Here is a 25,270-nt window from a genome sequence, read left to right as displayed (position 1 = left end):
ACTGCTTGAATCGTGATTTATATTCTTTAATTTATTCATCAATTACGGTACTTTTCGCGCCGAGGTCGCATTCAGTCACGCATTCATTCCTTATAATACACAATAATCGCATCTCTCTCTCTATCCTCCTCGCCTCTTTCCCCCGCACCCCCTCGGTCGTCTGGGTGTGAGGAATGAATTAATTGCCCTCTGCAGGGTTCGTTGAAAGCGCGACAAAGCTCGGTTCCTGCAGCAGGACCACACAGGGTGACAACAACTCAGAGACGCAAGGAATCACGCAAGTTTATTACCGCGGCGCGTGAACAAAGATGCGCATATTCAACCTTCGTACACCTTTATTCCTACAACCGTGTCTAACGATAAGCCGAGACTCGATCTCTGTGCGCTATTGACGAGGAGGAGGAAGAGGCTGCGCCTGAATCTCGCTGACAGACAAAACGGAACGATGGACGGACGCCCCATGCCGAGTGGCAGCGTTATTCTGAGGTGAAGAGAATGTAGTTTTGTGTTCGAAGATTTTTACGGTCTTCAGAGACCGTGAAGCGCCGTCGACGCGAACGCGCGTGCTCGGAAAGTCAATTTTTTACATCTGCATCGTGTATGATCTGCGCTGAGATTTTTTAATCTTGAGAGATTTGAAGGGTCACGGCTTAATTGGCGTTGGTACAAAGAAAGCAGAAGCTCGACCGCGTGTCGAAACATCGAAGCACTTTACATTTATAACAGACGAAAGGATTGGAAATCGATGGTCATATCGAGTTGTTTTATTGGGGCGGCGTTGATGTTCCGAATTTGAAAAGCTCCGAAAGCGCGTGATTCCGAATTATTTGGAATTATTTAGCGGCGAAACTTGAAGTAAGGATATTAAACTTTTACCAAACAACAAAGTTTCGAATTGTCGGAAATCGAAATTTTAAGCATCCAGTTTTGAACCATTCGAAACTTTGATGTTTCGTCACAGTTTGAGTTCTTTACTTCGCTTCAAGATTTTCCACCAAAGAATTCGGAGTTTTTCAAATTCGAAATTTCAACTCCACCGCATTTTATACGGGTATTTCATCATGATGCGAAATGAAAATGCATAACCTGTATCGTGATCGGTTAGAAACAGCAGTGTGAAATTGGCGCACTTTAACGAAAATTACACGTTCGCTAATCTTGCACGAATTTTTTTCGGTTTTATCTTTCTTTTTTATTCCCGAGTGCAATATTCTTATAAACCTGTACTTGGCCGAAGTGCCGACTTGTTATTAGACCCTGATCGCGAAACGGACCTGTGAAATCTTCACGTCACAACAACAGCTGGTATAATTCACACATTATATCACATCGTCGTAAAATTTCATCCTCGCTTCATTAATCGTATACAAAAACTTCACTGCATGATACACTAGAGACTGATGTACGTATAATCGATTGCGTAAAGCTCATATAGACGAAAAACGTATGAGATTGCGATACGTTCTTTTCCTCAAACTATCGTTTGGAAATATAAGAAAAATCGAATTGAGACTGATGCGGTTGAAAAAAGATTATCTTTCACATCGATAAAGATTTTTTTCTACTTTCAAGAAATAAAATAATAATTTAAAAAACAGAAGAAAAGTAAGAAAATAATACCGGAAATTAGAGAGTGCAAATAAATTGAACGACGCTGACTTTCACCCCCTGGCAATTTTTGATCGAAGAATGTTTCCCGGGAGAATTGCTCGCGTGTCTCTGATCGTGTTTTCCGGCAGTAAGCATTACGATGGGCCACACGACGCAATTACGGTCCATTATTCAGATGAACTCCGCCGGAGCGAAAAGCCCGAGATCACTGGATAAACCTGGGCGACATAGAAATCCAGCGATCCACCCTTAAGGCGATCAGGTGAGAGGCTGCGCGTCTCGTGATTTGTGAGAGTTAATATTCCCGGTTACTGGTTAACTTTGATCGACTCGCTTCTCCGTTCCGCCACGACCAAGAAGGAGAGGGTAAAAACCGACTGACGGTGATGATGAATTACCTGGCAGGAGATCAGCTGTGACGGAAAACTAAAACAGAGAATCCGAAACGCAGATGTATAATTGCCGTTCTCTAATAATCGTCAATGAACGAAACCTGAAGCATCTGCAAATATTTTTCATGGAACGTTAAAAAGAAGTCCCGAAAATGGGGAAAAAATAAGAAACTAATGTATTTTTTGCTTCAAAATTATAGACTGCAACGCATTGTTCCGTCGCATCAGGATAGACAGCTGAGAGAAGGCCTCGGGATTACCTACTCATTTCTTGCCTTCATCGAGAAAAAGGGGCGAACTCACGCCGAGTCATTTATCGTGTAATCAGGGTAGAGGCTGTGCTTGCCAGGCATGCAGCCCGCCGGGAAAACGTCGTTTGGTCCATGAGGTAAGGGCCCTGATAAAACGAGGAGTGGTCCCACCCTGACGGAAAGGTTTCTTTCCCCCTGACTTTCTCACGAACTTTCGAAAACGTTGTTGATAATACCAGAAACAACTTCGATTTAGAATGTTCAAGAAATCGAAGAAGCCATTTTTTCAAACTAAATTGCATCAATGTCCACCATTTGGAATTGAGAAGATGAAGGAATAGAAATTTAACAGTAATACTAATTGTGAGACATTTTTTAACCTGTTTCAGGGACAACTACAATTTTGATTTACAAGAACATTGCCTTGTATCTTTGCAGAAGATACGTAAAACGAGCAGGATAGAATGATCAGTGGCAAGCAAAACACTGTATTATAGGATATCCACATGACAGATGAGAAAGTTCACCGATGTTGCAGGCTAAAAATTAATCCTACAGCAATAGGGTGTGATTAAATTACAAACGATGGTTCTTCGTTCGCATCCAACCTACGAGTCCATCATCATCTTACGCTTTTTATTCATTCCTCGTCGAGTGGTTTTCGTTTTTTCGTTAGTACCGCCATTTTTTTGGTTCTCTTCTTTGGCTGGATACCAAAACGACGCCAGCGGAACGCGAGTTACTAATTTAATACCTTGATAAATCTCAATCCACAGTATGACGAGTCATATTTAAGTCATGTGATTTATAGCCCTCCTCGGTTTAGGGTGGCTGGACTAGGCAAGTCGAAACCGAGACCTAGACCTCTGACTTTGCGATGATGACGACCGACGACAATCTCGATGAGTATAACTCACGCAGTGCTCGCAAATTTAACCACATAGAGCGAGCATGTCTCTGCATACACGTACACCATGGGTATGTACCGTAATGCACAATCAGATCGCGTCTCAGGTAGCGAGGTCCAGATTAATGGATGAGATTAACGCGGCTCTGACAATGTTACGAGTCGCTGCCGGGTGGCTGGCCCGCGTGTTAATACCATGGCAGCCTTGTGTAACAACATAAACATAAAGAGACACACCCGCGTGCATTCGTGTTATTTCAAGGATTGTAAGTCCGTGCATGGGACTCTCGTGAAGCGGATGAAGGAAGAGCCTGAATATTCAATCGAGTCGAGCTGTTATCACTGTATTAGATACACTCTTCAAGCCTGAATACGCGAGTATAATACACGCGTATAACGTACTCCGAGCATGAGGTGAGCAGTCGATGATGCATGCGGAGATAAAGGTAGGTACATAAACGGACGGCGCATATTTCTGTTCCCTTTTCTCAATTCATCCTTGGGTCCTCTTTTACATTGCGCAATATCTTTTACTCTCACCTTACCTGACAAGCAAGACGTGATCGGGCGAAGCGACTCTTCAAATGTCGCGAGAACCAAGTTCCAAAGTCACGTTTTTTTTTTCGGATGTCAGTGAAATCACGAGAAAATGACGAGCACTTTTTCGAGTGCTTTTTATCCTGAATGACAACTGAAAATTCTCGCCGTTGGAACTTGTTATTCTTACTCGTTTAACGAATTCTTTACATTCTTGTACCGATTTCTAAATGTAATTTTTACACGAGGTTGGGGCTTGAACCTCGATTTTGTAATTTGTTAATTTTACCAATGATTGAGAGTACGCGATGGATCAACGGTATTTGCTGAAGTGTGTAAATAAAAAAATGTAACCCCATACATGCATATGTAAACATTCAGGAGCCGGTCGACGTCTCACGTTTGTTTGTTACAGAAGCTATGAGTTCGGGCTTTATCACCGTGGCTCTAAGCCAACATACGACATATTGAATCTGATGTAATCTCGTCGTAGCAGAAAATGAATAAACGGGCATAAAGACGAAGCAAGATAACTCGCTTGGAAAAATTTACGAGACGCTTTTTGCTAGATTTACGGCACCGCGTTCACCTTCACGATGACATTGTCTCTCGACTGACAAACGATTTCCTTAAACTACAAACGCAAAATTTTCCCTCATGCGTGTGATTCCGCAAACATGTATGATTTTCCAGATAACAATCTCAGCTTGTATCACACGCAGAAGGAATGATATTCGCGTAGATAAACGCCTAGAACTTACTTGAGACGACCAAAGTATCGTAGTCTATGGTATACCGAGAAATTGATGGGAGAAACTTGCTGCTTCGAAACTCACCTGTAACACAAACAAACAGAATACACAATTAACAAGGGGTAAAGGACTATTTTGATACGCTCTAAACTACACGCTCCGTAATTTTGGCTCGCGAATTCTCATCCCTTGAAAATTCTTACCCTCCTTTGACTCCTGTGCTTTCATCCAGCGTAAAAGTCACATGCAAAAAAGTCGGGTATAAGCGTTTGCCAAAGTTTTCACACTCGAAAAATCAGCATCTTTAGTCCATTTTTTCCTTTCCCAGTTCGCACTTTCAGCTCACGAGGTTTTAGAAGAAAGATACGAACGTTGGTTTATCGCGAACGAGAATTCATCCTCTGAAAGCATCGTACATTATCCATGTCCGAAGTAGTTGCAAGAAGCCGCACGCCTCGGCAATTAATACTCGCATCCCAGATTCAAGGTGAAATTGCAGAGGTAAACATCGCTGAGGGAGATGCCGTCACGTAATGCAAACAGCCAGCATATTTTACACGGTTATTCGTCACCTGCGCCCTTTTCAGTCTTTCCAACGCTGCTGGCTGGCTGCAGTTCGCCATTGGCTAATGCGGGTATTTTTGTGGCCTGTGGCGTTTGGTAGGTCTCTTTATTTTCCACGGGTTTCACGAGTTCACACCCGATGCCTTCTAGCGTGAGTGTTCGACTGATTCTGCTCCGGGCACCGCGTACACTGTGCAATGTTTGGGAAAGGTGTCGGTGCCCTTGGCACGGCCCTAACTTTGAAACCGATCAAGGTGCGCGCATCGCGCGTTCAGCCTCTCCGAGAGAACGGTGAGAAATTCAAAGGCAGGTGGTTGAACTTGGCCCCGTTCCAAATCTCGGCGAGAAAAGCGTTTCAAACGATGATTGATACTCCGGTGCAGTCGGTTTATCGAAAATAGTATACCTCTTGTAATCGGTTTCGACAACCTTGTCACGTTCTTTTTTTCCCGTTTTATAAGGAGCGATATTTTCGTTCATTCACAAAGTTGGAATCTCATTGTCAGGTGTATTATACCTCCGTGGTACGATAAAGAAGTCTATAAAACTTCCGCTGTTTGTACTTGGAATTAGAAAATCATCGCACAGAAGAGTCTGAAAGCAAGCAATCTGCCAGCTAATGGATCGGTTGTGCAGAGGGACGAGCCGAAAAGCGATACAGCTTTCGAGTCTCAATAGCCAGAATAAGACGTGTTAAGAGCGTCATACGTGTATACTTCTAATTTTAAGATACTATTTTGATACATGATCAAACGGCGAGAAAGACTTTCCTGAATGAGGATATGGAACGGAACAAATACGCGGTTTGAAAATGTACGTATATTCATTCGCAAAAAGGGCTGAATTTCAATTTGCCAAATACAAATTGCAGTGGATATCCTGAGAAGTGTACCTATAATTTATTTTGCTTCAAACAGAGTACGGATTAATTGGCGGAGACAGTTGGAATGATTCATGCGCATTTGATCGTGTCAGCCACACGTGGCCTTCGACCTCAACTGACTGATCCTGCCATGTGTGTCCAGATAAAATATCAATTACGCTAATTACCAAGTCTGACGTTCACTTGCTAATTGAGATAAATCACTTTCCTTCCCGAAGTCATTACACACAGTAGTCGCTTATGCGTTAATCGAAGTATTTCCCTAGATTCTACGGTAAACATATCCTGAAAATATTGTTTAAACTTTTTTCTTTGAGAAAAAAAAATTATTCGGACGATGATGCATGGTCCGTAAAAAATATATCACAAATTCCCGATGCCATCTACTGGTTTATTCTTTTTTTTTTCTTCTCTTTTTAAATACACATTGGATATACACACGAGGTTCGCGGTATTAGTCACGCCTCTGGAATAATTCGTTTCGACGCTAAGCAGCTCGTGAATATCATTATAATTAGTAAAACACACCACGCGTATTTCGATGACAGACAAATCACGCGGTGAACCTCTCCGCACTGTTTAACAGCTTCGTTGCGAAAAATGGAAATCAACTACTCTTATAAAATCTTAAAAATCTTTTTATCCTGACGCACCGAGCGATGTTCTTGGAGAGTTAAGATACCGTCTTCTATCTATCTCCCTCCCTCCCTTACTCTCTACGTATAGAATAAACGCTTCTCTCTCTCTCTCTTTTTCTCTCTTTCGCTGTCACGCGTCCAATCGGACGACCGAGTTGAACAAGGAGTCAAGTTTTGAATGTCGAAAAAATAATCTCTCCTAATCTTCATTCTTGCGTCGACATTTGTTGGCTTAGGATGACGGGACCACCGAGAACAGGAACCAATTTGTGGGCCGGAAAACTCAGTAAACAAGTCACTAGGGAAGCGGCACGCATCGAGGGACTGTCGAAAATTATACGTTCGCATGCCGCATCTCATACCTGCTTCTTCTCATTCTTCTTCGCTGCCCTAAAGAGGCCCAAGATTCACACAAGCCCGCCTTCTGGGTAGATGAATGTGTTGTAAAACCGGCTGGTGGTTGAACGGCATATGAGTCCGAAGATCTTGGGCAAAATGGGCCCTGGTCCCACGGATCATATCCGTTATATTATACCACCAGCGGCGTTTCCCGAAATCCAACTTTGCAGAATCCGCAAAACAGACTGTCGTTTTCTCTGTCCGTTGTAAAATTTCACGAATCGTTTCTCAACTCGTCATATCTGTCGGTGATCGTACACGCACTGTATAATCACTTGCGAAATGTTGCCCCGAGCTGTGTTCGAGGAATTATCGGTCGTTGATTAGACTACGCAACGTAAAAAAGCTGTGCTTTGTGTTTCACCGCGCCGACTGCAAACAGCTGCTACGGAGTTGCGAACCGACGTTGTCTGTCCGAACGACGAGCAAATTGTTTTTGGCAAACAAAGCTCCGTTCAAATACACCGTCAAGAATAGTTCCGCTGAATGGATCCTGCTTCTTATTATTCGCCCTTCAGCGAAGCTTGGGAAAAGGGACAAATTGCCGCTACAGGTGCGAAATCCTCTTATATCGCCCTCTTTCCTTTCTGTGGTCTGACAATAAGACTCGTTCATCCCCGGCCCGTTATTGCCGCCTCCCTGAGCACAATTCATTCATAACTCCTGCACCGGCCCATCCGAATTACGATGGCTCGTGCTATCCGTTGGAGTGGAAGTGTGCCAGCCGGGTGAATTTGTCACAGTATTTCTTGCCTCCTTCTTTCTTGCTGTTTTTTGTTTCCTACCCATAAGAAATCAGGACCACCCAGTCTGCATCATCCCAGTTGAAACTTGCGCTCATTTTAAGGACGCGCTTATCGGTGAATTATCGTCGTTGGTTGGAAATTGATTGGCGGGAAGTGATGAGGGAAAATTTGAGGTCGCGGATGATTCGATTTCCAGCGATTCAAGGCCCGTTCTCACTCTCCGCAAGCAGCGTGTTATTTTAACTGGTAAAAAGCTGTGGCCGACCCGAGTTTCTTGGAAGCTGAAAATGGCGAGTCTCTTACTCTCCGTTGAATTCTCGCTAGCCCGAGCTAGGAACAGGTCTGTTTATTTGCTCGGTTTAGCATGAGCGTAAGCAGAAGGCGTCCGGCGCTGCGTCTCATCCGCGTGCATATTTCTAAAACCGCTGCAACCCTCGTAAGATACCCGACGTTAATATAGCCGTGATAAACGACGTGCGGTGTTGAAAATTTATCACAGACAGCACGGCTCGGCCGATTTCATCCAGGCGTGTGTACCATTGGGACATCGGTACCCGTGTCTTTTGATTACCTGCAGCGGCGTGACCGGTGTTATTCAAATTTCAAACCAGCATCGAAATGCCAGGTGGATGTGCTCGAGGCAAAGACATTCGTCTCCTATCATTCTTCTTCTTGTTCGAAATGCACCATTCCATCCATCGGTGCCGCGCAGGCTGTTAACGCTCGCTTAACGGTACGTCGGAAGTGCTAAGTTGCAGTGAGTTGTAATTCATGAGGTCAAGCCATTGACTTCGAAGTTCACAGAAAACTTGCATCACGCCTCGAGATGTGCCACCTGTCTAAAGTTATGTGGGTCAAGTTTGTCATTTCTCTCGTTATCGCTGTACAAACTGGCCCAACAAATTTGAACAGACTTCCAGTCGTCCAACTTCGTTACCGCCCTCGTTATAAAGACTCAATTTCGTCCTGAGAGTTAATTCCGAAGTATCGAGTCAGCCGTTGTCCGTTTAGACGTGTTTACTGTTGGACCGTACCTGCTGTTGAGCAATTAGCATTACCAGGGTTGAGCATTGAACGGACTTTTATCCCGAACGTCTCATAAGTCCCCGGCTTTTGAGAGTGGCTGAAAAGCGACGAGTATTTGTTTCTAACCTTACAGGTACATACCTATGTGTTCCCATTCTATTGAGCAACAGTCTCTTTCAAAGCAAAGACCGGGCTGAATTCATGCCTACGAGACCGCGCGTTGGACTGAGTTAGAAACTTGTTAAACGTTGTGCAACTCCAGCTTCGAGTCGACCTGAGCTATTGTCCGATTGTCGATCCGATAGATTAATCTCAATCTAATCCGGTAGTCGAGTCAATCGGTCCTCAAGAGGAAACGGAACTGCATCGACATCGACCAGGAAGACCAACGAGTCAGATAAAAACGATTGGTAACATTCGCCTTGTCATTGGGCGTTCTTAAGTCGGTTCTGGAGTATCAGTTCCGGGCCTCAAAATCAAGCTCATCGATTTCGATCGCTTCAAGACTCATGCATCGCAAGATATTCCGAAGTCGGGTCGTCTCGTGGAGGAGGAACGTGAATGCAGGGAAGAGCGCGATAGATAAGTCCTCATCGAAGACGTCCTTACCCTCGTCAATCAGACGGGGAAACAGTGAGGTATCGCCTATACCTATAATTAGGATCAAGGAAAAGGACACCAGCGGTAGCTGAGCAGCTCACTCCAAGCTCTGATTATTCAAAGGGTTTAGGGAACACCGAAGACCGGATTGTATTTCACCTGAGAAGAGATCCTCTATTTTTAATCCCGGATAGACGAGCCGACCGACCACCCCATCCTTCATTTCGGACCTAATATTCAATCACGCCCACGTGCGTAACCCACAAACGATGGGTAAGGGCAAAGAAGTCGATGGAAGAAGTTGGTTACACGTGGCTCTAATTACCTCGTAAATTCTGTACACCTACTGCTAGATAAGCGGATATGACATGGAAGAGGCCACCTGCAGGGTCGATACCTCAACCCTAAACCCACGGTACGTAGCCAGTGTTATAAATTTTTTCAAGAAGCCAACGCTAAGCTTCGGGAAATCGGTGTACCTTCTCACCTTGTCGACCTAATCTTCGGACTTGAACATAGTTACCCAATCATCGCTTTTCGAAAAGACAGTATAATCTAGATGTTGATACTGCATCGAGGTTGATTATTCCGTTGCTTTGCCTGGACTGCGGAAACGCGATGGATTTTTCTTTGTTGAATCGTTAGTTGTTAGTTTGTCTAACGCGTCGCGGAGGGCGTTTTCGCCATAAAGCCATAATTCCCCCTGAAACCGTGATATGCGTACGGTCGAAAATAACGGGGATGACCTAAAAATCGCCGGCACGTGGAAGAATGTAAACTAACTCTCTTGCACGTGATATTTACCGGGCTTGATGCAGCCTCTGGCGAATGAAGCAACGTATGCGGAAGGTATGCAATAACTGCGCGCTAGACTTCCTCAAAGAGCCGAATTCTACGGACTGGATTTAGAAACGCAGGGCAGATATTCGAATATACACATTCTTCTTATTCAACTTGTTCGCCCGTTTTACCCGCCTGTGATTCTCGAATATTCAAGTAATTTCCTTACACGCATTTCGACCGATTCTCACTCTCGCGACTAAAAATATCGTAGGTACGGGTATAAATATGTCATCCACAGAATGTGATCGTGAAAAAGAACAGCGTGAATTACGCCGACGATCGTTTAGTCCTAACAATATTAGGACCCGTAATTCCTTTTGATCAATTATCCCGGTATAAACCCGTTTGGAAATAATTCAACTCCCACCGCCTAAGGCGGTGGAAGCAGGAGAAGGGGAAAGAAATGAGGTGTGCGGTCCTGAGGAAGGCCTCTCGAAACCCGCCGTCGAGCATTAAAAGAGATTTACATAAGTGGATTGTGCGTCTTCACAACCCCGAAGCGAGACCGAACGCATGACCAATGCCTACGTGTAGCAGAGGTGGGAAAAAACCGTTTTACTATTATTCCAGGCCTCGAAAAGTCGTCAGCCAATGTGAGGTTCAAATTTGATAATCACAATTCATTCTAGGTGCGATAGGAGTATCTTTGGTCAGGCATCTCATGGCGGAATGATTGTGCGTGTAACTCTGTAAGCTCCAATAATCCACGGATCAGAAGGGAGGGGAACAATAACAACAGTGATAATAATAACAAGGACGATAATGACGGCAGGCGGAAGGGTTAGACCTGGGGATGAAAGGGTGACACGTGAGAAGTTCGTGCATAATGGGATCCTTAGGATTCCGAAGGGAGCAGGTCTTACTATCCAACATCTCGAGGAGGTGGGAGGTATCTTTTTACGCGTTACAATATCTACCTACACCTTCGAAGTGTGCCTGTAACGAAATGAAAATGGAAAATCAGGTTCACGAAGCCTTGTCAAGTCGGTACTGCGCTGACAATGAGCCAATTAATGGGGAATAACAGCGAACACATTGCAGAAATTAAAATCTTTTTCTATCTCTTCGTCTTCCTGTTTAACAGCTCCTCGACATTTCCAGCTGATCATTGAGCTTCTGATCGATTCGTACGAACATTAGTGTTCGTTGCATCAAAGAAACGCGCAGTCAGCTTCTTCACACATCGTAGATAACATCTAGATGACCGTATGCAACTGTGTTTATATCTGTACGTGTATAGTAATTACCGGCGGATTGCAGACAAGAAACAATTACCGAAATCGGGCACTCCTCTCTCCCGGAATTGTAGTACAAAAACACCAGCACCAAAATCATGTCACCTCGAGCGAAACTAATTATCTACTGTACATACAAGTTCCTCGCGTGATATCTAATTTATGGGGCAGAGATAAACGGCGTTATCTTCTCTTCCGCATCTGTAAACTCGGTCGAATTTCATCAAGGTAAAGAAAAAAGACATTAGGCATAAGATGAAAAAAAAAAAAAATAATAATAAAAAAAAAATAACACCCAACAGAGTATTTGCCGCTACGAATCATCAATTTTTTGCAAGAAAGACAATATTCAAATCGGAAGTATCTACCGACGATCAATTGATTTCACTTTCCGATTTCTTCAAGGGTTTGCAACCAATTATCCTGCGATTTATAAACTTCCTCCATACAGTTTGGATACGTTTAATACATTGAAGCAACGTTTTTTCAGGTAAAACAAAGTTCTGGTGTACTTTTCTGCAATATTTGGAATAATTTATTACTTTTTTGTTTTATTTTGTAAAAAGAGATACTCGTAAGTAATAATTCCATTCCCGTTTCAATGAAATTGAGAACCACCGGGACAAAGTACGACCGCCGGTTTCTATCGGTCGGGTTCCTAGCCATACCAGGCAGTCCTCGGTCCGTCTTGGCTTCGCCTCGACGAAGATCTTTTCGGTCGAAGGATATGTTTCTTGGCCGTTTATTCGGTAGAGCTGAGCATTCCTTACGCGATGACGGGATTTATCTAGCGACCAGTATCCTCCGTCTGCGCCTCTCGGGCACCTCGGACTTGGTAGCCCGAAGCTTTTCGGATCTGAGATATTATACGACACCTATTCGTAGGTGGAAACTCTTGGGGATAAACGATATGCAAGCGGACTTGAATTATGGAGGCATTTTCGAGCCAGATAGATAAAAGAAGCCGAGAAAGCGTATCGAGTACCGTTATGCTTGTATTCTGTGGGAATGAAGGGTCGTCGTTAAGGAACGTGCTCGGCTCCAAAATGATCGTTCTGTCGTGTCGCGAAACGTCGCAACCTGCGGTATTAAAACAGAAACATCATGGCACAGAAAATGAAAAAAAAAATGCAAGCACTTGGCGCTTCATTCGTGGAATCTAGACTCGAACCTCTGATTGCTCACTTTGAATTCGATGTTTGCACGTGGTTATGAAATTTGTATAATAAACTTAATTTCGTCCGCGATAAGAATTTCAGCACATGCGTGTATATATGTATAATTACGTCATGCGCGCACGTTGTTCACATTGTTTGTACAATCGTACTATATTCTTTATGAACCATGTGTGTATACGTGTCTTATAACACCTACTACGGTTCGACGATATGTGGACTATATTTTTACGCTTGTATACAAAGCGTAGAATGTTTCGTCACTGACAGTAGATCGTGTGTAATGTATAATAACGCTAAATATATCAAGTTCAAAGAAGAAGAAAAAACGAACGCTGCATCATGAAATTTAATGAGAAAAAAAAAAAAAAAAAAACTTAGTGGGTAAAAGTTGAAAAATGATTTCGCTTTTATACCCATATTAAAAACGGGATGGATATTTTTTATATCATTATTCTTGCCATCATCTTACCACCCTTATTTGATTCGGAGTCACCATTTTTTTTCTTAGAACAGAGCTGAAGCGATTTCGAATTTTTGTTTTTGTTCTCCAAGACCCAGATCAAGTCCTCTGGCAATCGAACAAAACTCGAAATGTTCTTACACACCTTTACTCGGACCCATCAGCGTCTCGAAAGCTCTTTACTTTTTACTGAGATTACCGAGAACTGAGACCTGGGAGGTGATCCCCCAAGTTGTGGTCCCAGACAGTCTCATTGGCCGAGGCATGACGCTGCGGTTACCAAACCGCAATTGCAGCCCGCAGCGGGAGGTTTTACCGCAAAATGTTAGAGGCTATGGGTCATTGATTCTCATCTCAGTGTACAAGAATTTCACTAGGTTTTATCATTACGCCTCTTCAACGTGCAATTTCCTCCCGTGCTGTAAACGCGGACGTGCCTGAACGGCTGCGAGTAAGAAACAACAAATAACAACGATCATCCACGAGAATAAAAAAGAGAAAGAAATGCTCTTAAAGTTGAGGAATTCGATTTACAACAGCTGTATTTCTCCTGTTTGTACACTAGATAGAATCATCATGAGCGACGTAATCGTGATGGGCGGCTCCAAATCTTTGAATAGAAAATTAATGGAACGGACATAACGAGCGTTTGGTCGGTCCAGGTCGAACCTACAGGTTAGGGGTGTATACCTGTGGCAATCGCCACGTGAGCGCACCCGATTCTCAGCATCTCGTACATCTTTTCCCCAGTCTATTTTTCCGTTTGCATAGTTTACCGCTGCAATCAATCTTGACCCTGAAAGTTAAGCCCCCAATTCGACTGTGCGCTTGAAACGGAATGCCGGGCCAACCCTGATTCGTCCGTTCTAATTCCCGCGTACAGCATTGTTCGAAATAATGGTTGATCATTAGGGGGTCTCTCTATGGTAGAGAATGTGGGCACAGCTGATTGTTGAAAGTGCCGGAATAATTTCAGAGCGTAAAGAGGAATGCTTGGCCTGCGAAGCGCTCTCTTGGACGTTAATACGAGCGAAGCATTCGCAGACCGCATTCGGGCCGGGTGAGAGAAGATGTAATTTTGAGAAAAGAACACATTACAATCTCGACGAGACTCCGGCAGCGGCGGCGGCGCGAAGATGAGTTTAAGCCTCCGAGAAGCACGAGGCCAAGAGAGAATTCGCATCCCTTGCCGTTTACGATCGCGAAAGATCTTCGCCGCGTGCGACAGTTAAACATGATTTATGGGACGCGGGCCCGAGGAGTGAATCGCATAGCGGATATGATGCCGGGGGCGAAATCGAGAGAGAATCGCTACGGTTTGGCCGTTCATGACGGAACAGAGACCGAGAGTGTTCGTGCGTACCAAGATCAAGGGTATTAAAATTAATTACGCCGGATAGATACGTTGCGTAGAGTTTCGGGCTAACGAATTACCCGCCGATACCACGGTCTTTATTTACGACTCTGGTGCATCGGACGGTTCCGAGATAACTGTGGATTTTAATTAATGAAAATGAAACACAGCCTGTGTATTGGTCCAAAATGTGGCCCCCTTGACATCGGCAGCTGCGGTCCAGGCGCTGGTATACGAGCGATAAGAGCGTTGAAAACCGCGTCATCGATCCAAGGATGAGGCTGCAGTTGTGGGATAGAGATGAGGACGTTTGAGGAAAGAGAGGATTCAGCGCGCTCTTCTATTAGACGAAAATGATTATCAAGGTTTCAGTATTCGGTGGAGGCGGCAGACTGAACGTCGAGAGTCGAAGAGGATGCCGAACCCACGTGTCACTAGGTGAAAAAGGCGGGCGAGAAAGAGGAAAGAGAAATTTAACCAACGCGCTCGGTACGGGATCGAAAGAGAGGACGTAGTTCGAGGCCTTCGGGGAGCAGGAGCTCAGCACCGCGGTTCGAGTCTCGAGGAAGGAGGCGTCATTTGGACTCCAGAAGTCGGAGCGAGACGGAGGCGAGACGGGTGTCTGGCTGCCGAGGGAGACGAGAAAAGTCGGAGCAACAGGTTGCCTCGAGTCCATCTCCCTCACCCTTGACGGAGGGTGAAGTCGCCGAAATCACGGGATACTCGAAACGTCGCTGAAGCGATCGCGCGACGATGCACGAAAGACGAGCTCGACGTGAATGGAATCAAAAATGCCGATTCGGAGAACCGTCATCGCCGAATCGTGCGTGAGTAACGATTTACCGACTCCGATCACCGATTGCTTCGCTATTTCAAGTCCTCCACGCGATATTTTGCAACTTGAATAACGAACGAATCGATTATGCCGATGATGTAGTTGGGCTAAGATTTTGTCAACCTCAGAAACTAATACTCGCTAATGATCAGGCGGACCTAAAACTAAATGGGAATCGAATGTCACTGCGGTCGTCGAGTTCGTAAGAGAACCCATATACGCGTCGGCGAAAATGGTCAACATTTCGTCTCTAAGCATCCTGCGGAGTTTTTGTGTACGATGTATTCTTACGTCGGACGGTAGCTGATTCGTAGAAGGAAACCGGATATCCTCTAAACACGACACTGCGGCCTGGAATGCCGCAGGATACCGGACTGCCGGTCAATTGGTCGAACGATTCGAACACAGGCCTAAAGCGAAGATAAGTCAGCGACTCTTTTTTGGAAAAGTGAACTCCCGGGGAAGCGAGTTTCGAGTCCTAGATTAATTCCCTCGGGATAAAGCATCGTAACTCGGCTATTTCATTCCAGCCGAATACGTTAGTGGCGCATGTCTTTTGGCCCTTCGACGTTTTAATGAGAGGCATAAGTTGGGCACTGCGATCTGTGTTGCGTCTACGCATCCCGATTACGGTTAACCAGCGGCGTACTAGATGCCGTAGAAAGTCAGGACGGCCCGGAAAACGGTTACATACACTCGTTGAACGGTTTATAAACCCGGTCGGCTTCTTCAAAGCTTCGACCCAACAAACACAGGCTCCCTCATTAACTCACGCTAATCGTCAACCCTCCGTGAGCAGTGGTTCTCCCCCCTTAATCCCGGCTCGAGAGTGCTAATTTGGTATCGTGGTATACAAGGATCCATTGTATCAGGGCAATACGCACCTCCGGTTTAATCGCTATCGATATTGTCGGCGCAACGATCAGAGTCACCGGGTCGCATTGAGAATTGAGGAAGATTTGAAGGAGCAGAAACTCGCTGTACGGTCTCGGAGGAGCGTCGGCTATGCGTTACGAAAATAGAATCTTGATCCCTTGCGCTTCGAAATAGCCCATGAAATATCATATCGCTGCAGGGACTGGAGCTGGGTTACTCGGCATGCATGGTGTTCAGTCGTCGTTAGAAGGAAGGAACGCTGCCAAAATGACAATCGTGGCTGATTATGCCTGGGAGCTGATAAATAATTCCAGTTCTTTAATTCCGCTTGAATGCGAGGAGCCGCTCACGCGTTCGTTAGGCCGCATATTATCTCGGGCGAAGGAAGGGGGCGGAAACGGGATTGGTACCCAGCTTTCACGGCGTTTCGAATGTGTGACAAAAACGGGACAGACGGCCGACTTAGACGCCAGGAAAATCACACCCTGAAGGGGAGAAACTCCCGAGGCTTCGTGTTCACACCGAATGTCACGGATGGCGAAGACGACGATTGCAGTGATTGCAGCGAAATCCGAGGAGCTAAGAATTGCGGTTATAAAAATCGTCAAACCGTCAGGAACGCATTTTTTTTTCATTCATTTCTACGTCTGGGATTGATATTCCTCGGGGCTTAAAACTTTCCTTTGTATATCGTAGTTATGTGTAAAGCTCCGCACGGTGTGACGAAAGAACGAACCTGTGTCCCGGGATCAAAGCGGTAAAATTTAATACCGAAAGACAAAAGCGGAGCAATTTGTAAATCCGTCAGACGCTTGGAAGACTCGACGAGGCTTTATAATGCAGCTGTGTTCTTTCAGTTTTAGAATAAAATCTCCGAGTGTAATGAGCGATCGCTTATTTGGTATACAAATTTTCTCGGCAACGATTATAATATTTATAGTAATCGGATTTATACTCGTCAACAATCTTGAAACGCGTTTGGATATCGAAGAGACAAAGATCACGCGCTGAAAATATCGCAAATCCGACTTCTTACCAATTTCGCTATTAAAAGCTGTTGGTACCAGTTACTCAAAATGAATAAATATTTCTACTAAGAACGACGAGACGTGTCTCGACCGATTTATAGGAAATTGCTGATTTTTATCTTCACTTCTTCTCTGTCTGTTTCTAGACAATAAAAGATGTAGTAAAAATGAAGAGCAAATGGGCTGACTATAATAAAATATCCCGAATGAGAAATGCGTGCGGTTGAATTTCGTGCCAGGGAGTTGTGTGACATTGCCGAAAATGTTTTACGAGTCTGATCGACGATCGATGACCACAGTTTCCGGTCGACAACGACGATTGTTTACCAAATGGTACCGATTAGTCGCGCAGCCTTGGCCGGCCTTCGTTCGTTGAGCACAAGCGTTATGGGCACTCCCAAGGGTCAGCTTAGCTCAATTTTACTAGGTATATACACACGTACTATGACCAGAAGTAAGGAGGAGGAATAGCTACGCGAGGGCCGCGGCTATTACCATAAGCCATGCATTGTCCTGCCAAGCTCGGGATAAGTTGCAGAGATTTTTTTAATCTTTTATCTACCATGTGCTTCCCTCATTTCTTTCTTTTTTTTTTTTTAAACATGGATTCACAGAGATGAAAGCTCGCAACAATAACCCTTTGTGTAAAACAGGTGTAGCACAGAGTTGTAACGCTAAATCACCGGTGAAATATACACGTAGCGTTATACGCAAGTATTAATACGACATTTGAAAATATTCAAGACGGCAGCTATATTGATTGCAAAACACGTTATCGTATCAAAGGTGTGGAAATGAAATCAACGCGTTATTATCAGCATAGCGATATTTATTTTTCCTGCTTCTTATTTCCTTCCTCTCCCTAAAATTTCTTGCGGTTTTTCGGCAAAAATATAATTCCTTTCTCGTCTTTCCAGTGAAACCAACGACCCAGATTTTCTGGACGACAAATTACACGTTTCCTAACTAAGGGTTTTGACAAAGACGAGTTGCGAGTATTCCTCGAAGGTATAAAATCAAGCTAACCGAACGCTTCGGTCATCCGGAAATCAGACCGAGTGGCGGTTTTTGAGAAAAACTATTTTCTACAGCTTCAGTTCCCATGATTTTTAAGATGAATTATATCGAGTGATGTAAATGTTCCGGTGTGGGTTTAAAAAGTTTAATTGTAAAAAAAGTGAAAACATTTGAACATAGATTGAGAATTATAGATCTTCCGTTGACGAAATATTGCGTCTAGTGTATATAAAAAATCATAATTCCATAAATTATCGTAAATTTTAAATCTCACACCACCTTCAATTTTTTCATTTTTAATACAGCTCGTATTAAACTGCCTTTCAATCGCCAAATGCATGCAGAAGACTTCCAAGCATCGTAGATTAAAAAAGCATGTAGAGTATTTTTCCTACGCGGGAATGTTTTGACAGACAAAATCCGTCTCACGGTTCGTAAGCTTCGCGCATTGTGAACGAAATGAACGATTCATCCCTATTTTAAAAATTTTTACTTTTAAAGAATTTCATCGACACTGAGAACCGGTGAAAATCAAGCAGGTAAATCGTGTAATTAACGGACAACTGTGTCCACGTAATAAAAAGGTCAGTAATTAATTCTGGTCGGACTTTCCGTGGTAGGCGAGACCTTGTCGTCAAATTGAATAGCTCGACGGTGGCGAAAGAAAGAGACGGGAACATCCGTCAGATCTTAGTCAAATTCTGGCCCTAAGAGCCGCTTAAGGCTTAAGGATGCAAGATGATGATAAGAAGATGCGATTGACTGACCGCATGTTCGAGGCAGGCATGTCGCTCGGTGCCGGGAAATCAAAGGGCCCAGGACCTGGATAAGAAGTCCCCGCCGCACTTCAACTTCAGCCGAGATTCTCTCCTCGTAATCTTTTCCCTCCGCCAAGGCGACACACTCGATCGTTTTCGGCTGTAACAACGCACTCCGTCTCGGACGGGAGTCGAGCACTGACTGAAGCTTCAGAGCCAGCGTGCGCTACTCCTCTCGAATTTTTCGCCTCACGATCAGCCGGATGCTGCACGAGTCCCGCATCCGACCGATGACTCTAGGATTCCCTCGCGAAGAACGTGCAAAAACTTGCGGGTGATATCGGGATCGAAACGTCGATCGGATCGAGAGCGATAGCGAAGAATTAACTCGCGAACTGGGAGGATGATCTCGGGCGGACTGAATAACAGATCCGGAGTTCGGGTCTCGATTCTACAAACTCGAGGCTCCGCTCCACCGTCGTTTGAATTTCTAATTAACCGGTGACAGGATCGAGTGTTCGAGAATCGCGAGTGATCGCTGTGTCAATATGCATACGTCCGGGATCGAGAACTTGACCAATGACCTCGGAACTGTCGCAGGAATCCGTCTTTTTACCGCGAAATTAATAAGACACGTAAGAGAAGCAGGTCTGGCGATCCTAGACGCCACTTTGAACCCGGTGATAAAACGACTTGGAAGTCGTAATGTGAGACAAAAAGCTTGTTTACGGTAAATAATAAAAATCGAGTACTGGTTTGTGCGCGTATTTACGTAACACGTCTCTCACCGCGGTTCGGGCGCACAGAAAACACGGGTTTAATATAGGAGAAATTAATCACTCTGTTGATTCGAGAAGCGTCGTCGCTGTCTTCGAATCTCCGTGGAATCGATTTTCACCGGTTCTATTATACGCACGAAATCGGTTGCGGATCGGAATCATGAATGAGTCGACGATGAATTAATTAAAAATGAATCAAGCGATACACACAGACGGCGATCGGTAAGCGCGGGAAATTTGAACAACGTTAAAAGGGGTCTGTATTCCGGAGGTAGTTTGAAAGCGTTAAAAATCGACTCACCAATCGCGTCGGCGATCCATGGCGAAGGCCCCTGGACACCGGTTCCTCTGTCGTATCCTTCCGGTACCAGTTTCGATTGATTTTGAATGATCGTTTTAATTCAGTGCCGGTATCTGAAGAGAGTCTCCTGGAAGAATGAAGCGCGTGCCTCGTGGTGCGCACGGAACTCGAACAAACTCTGCAAGGCAAGAAACCACAGCGCGGTTGATGCCCGTGTGGCAACTCACGAGAAACTAAACTGAAGATGCAGAGCAGGGCCAGAGATGCGGAGAGAGAAGCGACCCCCGATGGAGATGGCGTCGGGGTGGGGAGTCGACGTTGTTGATCATTCATAGCCAGGAACTTCCGACGCCCAGCCTGGAAAACCCGGCGAAGAAACAACGGCGAATTCCCTCTGGCTGTGGAAATCCGCGAAAATCGCTGAAAGGGGGGAGGAATACACGCGAAAATCTTGCCATAATGTCTTTAGCAACAGGCGGCCGAATGCAAGCGTTCGGTTCTGCTACAGGTGCCTTGATGTAGGTTGAAGGAGAATGAATGATGAATTGTCGGGAAGGACGAGAGCAATCTTTTAAGAGTCCGCGGTTTCTTTACTCCGCGTTCAGACTTTTTCACGCACCGGTATTCGCTACCTCCTTTTTATTCATGGTATACCGTTTAATTGATATAATTTGAATTACATGTATGTACGTGCAACGACAAGCATTCAATCCTCGCGGGACGATCTATCGCGAAGAAATTACGACAGGGGATTATAAAGCTTATCTTCGGGGGCGTTAATTTTGGTATTTATACAATGTGCATGTTTGAATCGAGATGAATTGAAGTTACACTCTTGCTCTCGCGTTAATTAATTTTATAATCGATCTAAGGTTTTCATCGATATTAAAACCCTATCTTGATCCGATATTGAATTAATCGAGTGAAATGTGTATAATAATCGAATAACTTTACGTCGATTTTTATAAAAAATAATCACATCCCGCGGTAAATACAAATCATAATTGATGGTGATCATTTCGAATGTTGAAGTAAATTCTTGCAGATTAGTCTTTCATCATTGTCGCGATGTGTCCGTACGATTTTTAAAAATATATCTTTGGTACGTTTAAAATTCGTCACAATTTACTGGATTTTTCTCCCACGCTGAATGAACGAAAAGGAAGTCGACTATTCGCATCCCTTCTGCGCCACGTTATCGCTGATTGCAATACCGCGGTGATGAATAAAAAGTGAAACTCAACACAGAACGAAGCGACAAGAAGAATAAAAATGATAAAAAAAAAAAAAAGAAACTAGTTCCGAACGATGAATCGATCGCAAAATGAGCAGGACTGAGGCGATAGATAGGGAAAAAAGAATTGTGTTAACACAGTGGGCGTCGGAGGAAACGGCAAATGGCCTCGAGGCAACGTTTGTATTTGGGCCATCCGATACCGATGTGCTTCAGGATGTGAGGAGATACGATAGGAAGCGACAAACGCGCGTGGCGTCTATTCATTCGATTTTATTATTCAATTCTATTTTGATTCATAAATACACGACATTCGCCCGGTTACTCATTCATGGTCGGTATTGCGCAAGAACATGAAATAACTATATAATATATACATACTGTATACGTATAATCGTGTAATCATTGGTATCCAGTACCAGAAAAATTCAGCTGCCTCAGTTCGCGAAATAAGATAATCGCTCATTTTCGAGGATCCAATTTTTGTGAATACAGTACGATAATGAAATCGTTGAGCAGGTATGACTCAAGTTTTTTCGAGACGTTTTTTTCGCCCAATTTTCGTTACTGAGATAGTCCGGTGAATAACCGTGGACTTTTTCACAATCACATGACATTTTCTTTCTTCTTGTTATTCATCTGGAAACGATAATTTAATGGATCGCAGGCTCGGCAGGAAACCGCTAGTGGGAGGTTCTCGTCATATTTATAATTTCATCTTCGTTATATTAGTTAGGGCGGAAGATAATTTTCCGCCGCAATAACTAATTAGGGGAAATGGCGTGGGCCGAATTTCGATTTTCGTACGGAGGACCTTGAACCTAATAACGAGTGTGACGAATACTAGATTAAAGTCCGCTACTGCACGTGCAACATAGTTCTTCTATCTAGTTCTAGAATAAACTGTATTTGCGTCTGTTGAAAAAAAAAAATTCCTCGACCCAACAATAGAAAACTCGTTCAACTCAATCGATCATCAAAGTATGAAGTCGTTCCTGAATCATGAAGATTAACTCTTTAATCAGAATTGGATAAAAATGGTGTCTAAATTTGTTGATTCTTCTTCTGTTCATCCTGCGCAGTTTTTACCACTTCAATTGTCATTTATGTATCCATTCTGTCACTTCTCAGTGGCTTCCGGTCGCTAACGAGCAGAGCATCGATCCCCTCGCAGGAATATTTGTCATTTAATTACACGAAGGTTGTCCCATGTTAAATTATTGCAAATACGTCATATTTCCCACAATTCCTGCGCAATCAGGATCGCAATCGATGACTTGAAGAGCAGCTGAACACCTGAAAGCATGGCGTTTAATTACAACATCGAGGAAGTTCCGCCGGCCGATTTGCCCTGTGTGGAGCACGACATTAGACGAGCAAAAAAGTTCCTTCAAAAACACAGCCCCGAGTCAGGAGACAGTCTGTGAGTTTTCACGTCCGCGTTTTCAATTTATAGTCATTATTTTCGCGAGCACATGTCGAGTGAAGCAATCCCTGATTTTACAGGTACGATCACCTCACCGACGTTCTCAATAAAATCCTAGCCGAGAGGCCCAAGAATGCCGTTGATATTTTTGAACAGTACAGTCGACAGCTCAAGGAGGAGCGATTCCGTAGCAGAAAGGACCATCTTCGCGACCTTTACGTCCCTCCGGCTCAATATGAGGACGCGAAAAAGCTGATCGAGTTGTTTCGGGCATGTTTCGTGATTTTTCGACAAAACGCCACTCTTTGGGAGGCAAACTTTGTCTCGATTTTCCACGATTTACATAAAAAAATTCTCTCCCCAGCAGCCGGTTCAGACATCGGAAAATGGCGAGGAAGATCCCGCAGGAGACGATGAAGAGGACGAGACAAAGCGGAGGAAGCCGAACATGCTGGACCTGCTTTATTACTTCGAACAGACCGGAGTAGGATTGCCACGAGCTGAAATGGTGATCTTAAACCTGTCGATCAGAAAGCTCATGGCGGACAACCCGATAGAAAATGTCCGGCAAGTTGCGGAGTGCGGATAAAATCATCGCTACTGTCTGATTTCAGCGAATAAAACTAACCTGTATTTTCACTTCCGATTTTCAGATTTTGGGGAAAGATACTCGGTAGACCGAAGAATTATTGGGTTGTGGAAGCGGACCTCCAGGAGGAGGAGATCAACCGTCGAATAGAGGTGAAAAACTCTCGCCGTTGTCGAGTTTTGCGTAAATATGAGCTAGGAATCAAAAGCCACTGGCTTAATTTGCTGATTAATAACCGCGTTTTTTTTTTTTTACCAGGTAACAGAAGCTGCGGAGCAAACGATGCGCGAAATCGACGTATCCGAAACGGTGAATGAAAATCAAGACGACGCTGAAAAAGAAGCTGCGAATGCGGTCTTAGCCACGGATATGGAGTCGAATGATCCAGCCGTCGAAGAAAAGCACCTCGTTTTGAATTTCCCGCCGTTGCCTGAAGGCCACTGGAAACCACCACCGGAAATCCCTTCGGAAAGGATCGGCACTGGTGTCAACAAAAAGGTAATCCTTGACCGCGAGATGAGTCGATTATTTTTTATAATTCCGTTTTCTTCTCACGAATAGACGTACTTTGTTTCAACGTCACCTGGACTCGATGACTGGGTTGAACTGCCTACCGTAACTGCTCAGCAAATAATCGCCGCGCGATTGATGGTTCGCTGTTTCACGGGAAATCTTGAAACACCGGTACTTGATCCTGCAGGATGATTTATTATTGCTTGTCAAGGCGCATTTGATGTTCGAATAATTCGATTGTAACAGATTTACACTTTTCCCGCGTTTCCGGGAACTGAGAAAAATTATTTACGAGCTCAAATCGCCCGCATCACCGCTGCTACTTCGATATCACCAATTGGTTGGTACAATTTTGGCGGTGATGAAGAGGAAGAGATCGGCGAAGAGGAAGAAGGACTGGGTAATTGGATGTCAAGATTTATGAACAGACTTACTGTTGAGAGACTCGTAGAATATTGCGTTCAGGATTTTACCATGAATTAAGTACAGGTCTTCTGTTAACGAACAGCAATAATCTCTTTCGTCTGATTTCCAGGCGGTAACATTTCGGAAAATCCTCACTACGATCCCCTGTCATTGAAGGACCTTATTGATCCTTCCATGTCGAACTGGTGTCACCACAGACAGCATATTCTGAAGCAGGGTCGAACCACGTGGTGGAACCCAAATGCTCCCGAAGAAGATGAGGTGAATTATGCCTAGGAAAAAATGCACATCTATTTCATCTAACCTTGCGCTGCTGCAGGAAGAATTTGCGGAAGAAGAGGACAACGAGGACGATGAAGGGGCTCCCGAAGCACAGCAGAAGGAAGTTGGTCCTCCCCTTTTGACTCCTCTGTCGGAAGATGCATCCTTGGATACTATTCCAGCCTGGACAGTAAGACAGTCTTCATTGGTTCAACCCGACTTCGCCGTCGCCATTGTTCGATCAAATCTCTGGCCGGGAGCTTTCGCTTTCGCAACTGGAAAGTGAGCGTTAAATCTGTGACAACAATATTTATCGGTGTATTCGATCACCGAATGAACATAATTACCGGCAAGTTGTATCATCCGATAGAAGATTTGCCAATTTGTACATTGGCTGGGGGCACAAGTTTACTGTGTACAATTACACGCCGCCGAGTATGCCGCTTGTCCAAGATCAGTACAAAATTGGACCGGAAGTGATGGAGGTTCAGGATCCAACTTTTGAAATGGAAGAAGAATGGCGTATTGCTCATTTGCCAGCCCCGGAACTACCCCCCATGGGTAAATCGTGATCGTCTCGTTTTTAATATTTTTCCAAATTTTGTCAGCCCAAGTTATGCGAGTTTCACAAATTTTCTCTGTTTTTACGTAATCTTTTTATCAGGAGAGGAAGAGGAGTTACTTGGGGAAGCGTCGCCCGACGAAGATGAGGAGGACGAAGATGAAGACTAGGAGAGGAATTAGTACAGGTGTAATGGAAACTCGAGTTTTCATCGAATACACCGTATTTTATATGCAGTACAAATATACACGTCTCTCAAAACAAGTAATACATATCTAAATGTCGAATT

The 25,270-nt window shown here is 44.3% G+C and overlaps 2 protein-coding genes across 2 annotated transcripts in view; one reads left to right on the top strand and one right to left on the bottom strand.

The window, feature by feature from the left end:
• The window catches only part of LOC124297416 (papilin), a 71,352-nt gene extending 51,172 nt beyond the window's left edge, over positions 1 to 20,180 (bottom strand). The window contains exon 1 of the mRNA XM_046748417.1: positions 19,971 to 20,180. Coding sequence (XP_046604373.1) covers positions 19,971 to 19,990 — 20 coding nt within the window. The 5' untranslated portion in view covers positions 19,991 to 20,180. The remainder of the gene's footprint in view (positions 1 to 19,970) is intronic.
• A 2,328-nt stretch (positions 20,181 to 22,508) lies between these two features.
• Positions 22,509 to 25,151, top strand: LOC124297827 (radial spoke head protein 6 homolog A). Its single transcript, XM_046749148.1, has 11 exons — positions 22,509 to 22,627; positions 22,711 to 22,900; positions 22,995 to 23,197; positions 23,284 to 23,371; positions 23,478 to 23,717; positions 23,781 to 23,903; positions 23,979 to 24,132; positions 24,268 to 24,419; positions 24,478 to 24,701; positions 24,790 to 24,980; positions 25,084 to 25,151. The coding sequence occupies exons 1-11, from the start codon at positions 22,509 to 22,511 to the stop codon at positions 25,149 to 25,151; spliced, it is 1,752 nt and encodes a 583-aa protein (XP_046605104.1).
• The last annotated feature ends 119 nt before the right edge of the window (positions 25,152 to 25,270 follow it).

This window comes from Neodiprion virginianus, chromosome 2 (genome assembly GCF_021901495.1).
Source record: "Neodiprion virginianus isolate iyNeoVirg1 chromosome 2, iyNeoVirg1.1, whole genome shotgun sequence".
Taxonomy (NCBI): Eukaryota; Metazoa; Arthropoda; class Insecta; order Hymenoptera; family Diprionidae; genus Neodiprion; species Neodiprion virginianus.
The sequence above is the reverse complement of the archived record's forward strand: the minus strand, read 5'-3'. Positions and strand labels throughout refer to the sequence as shown.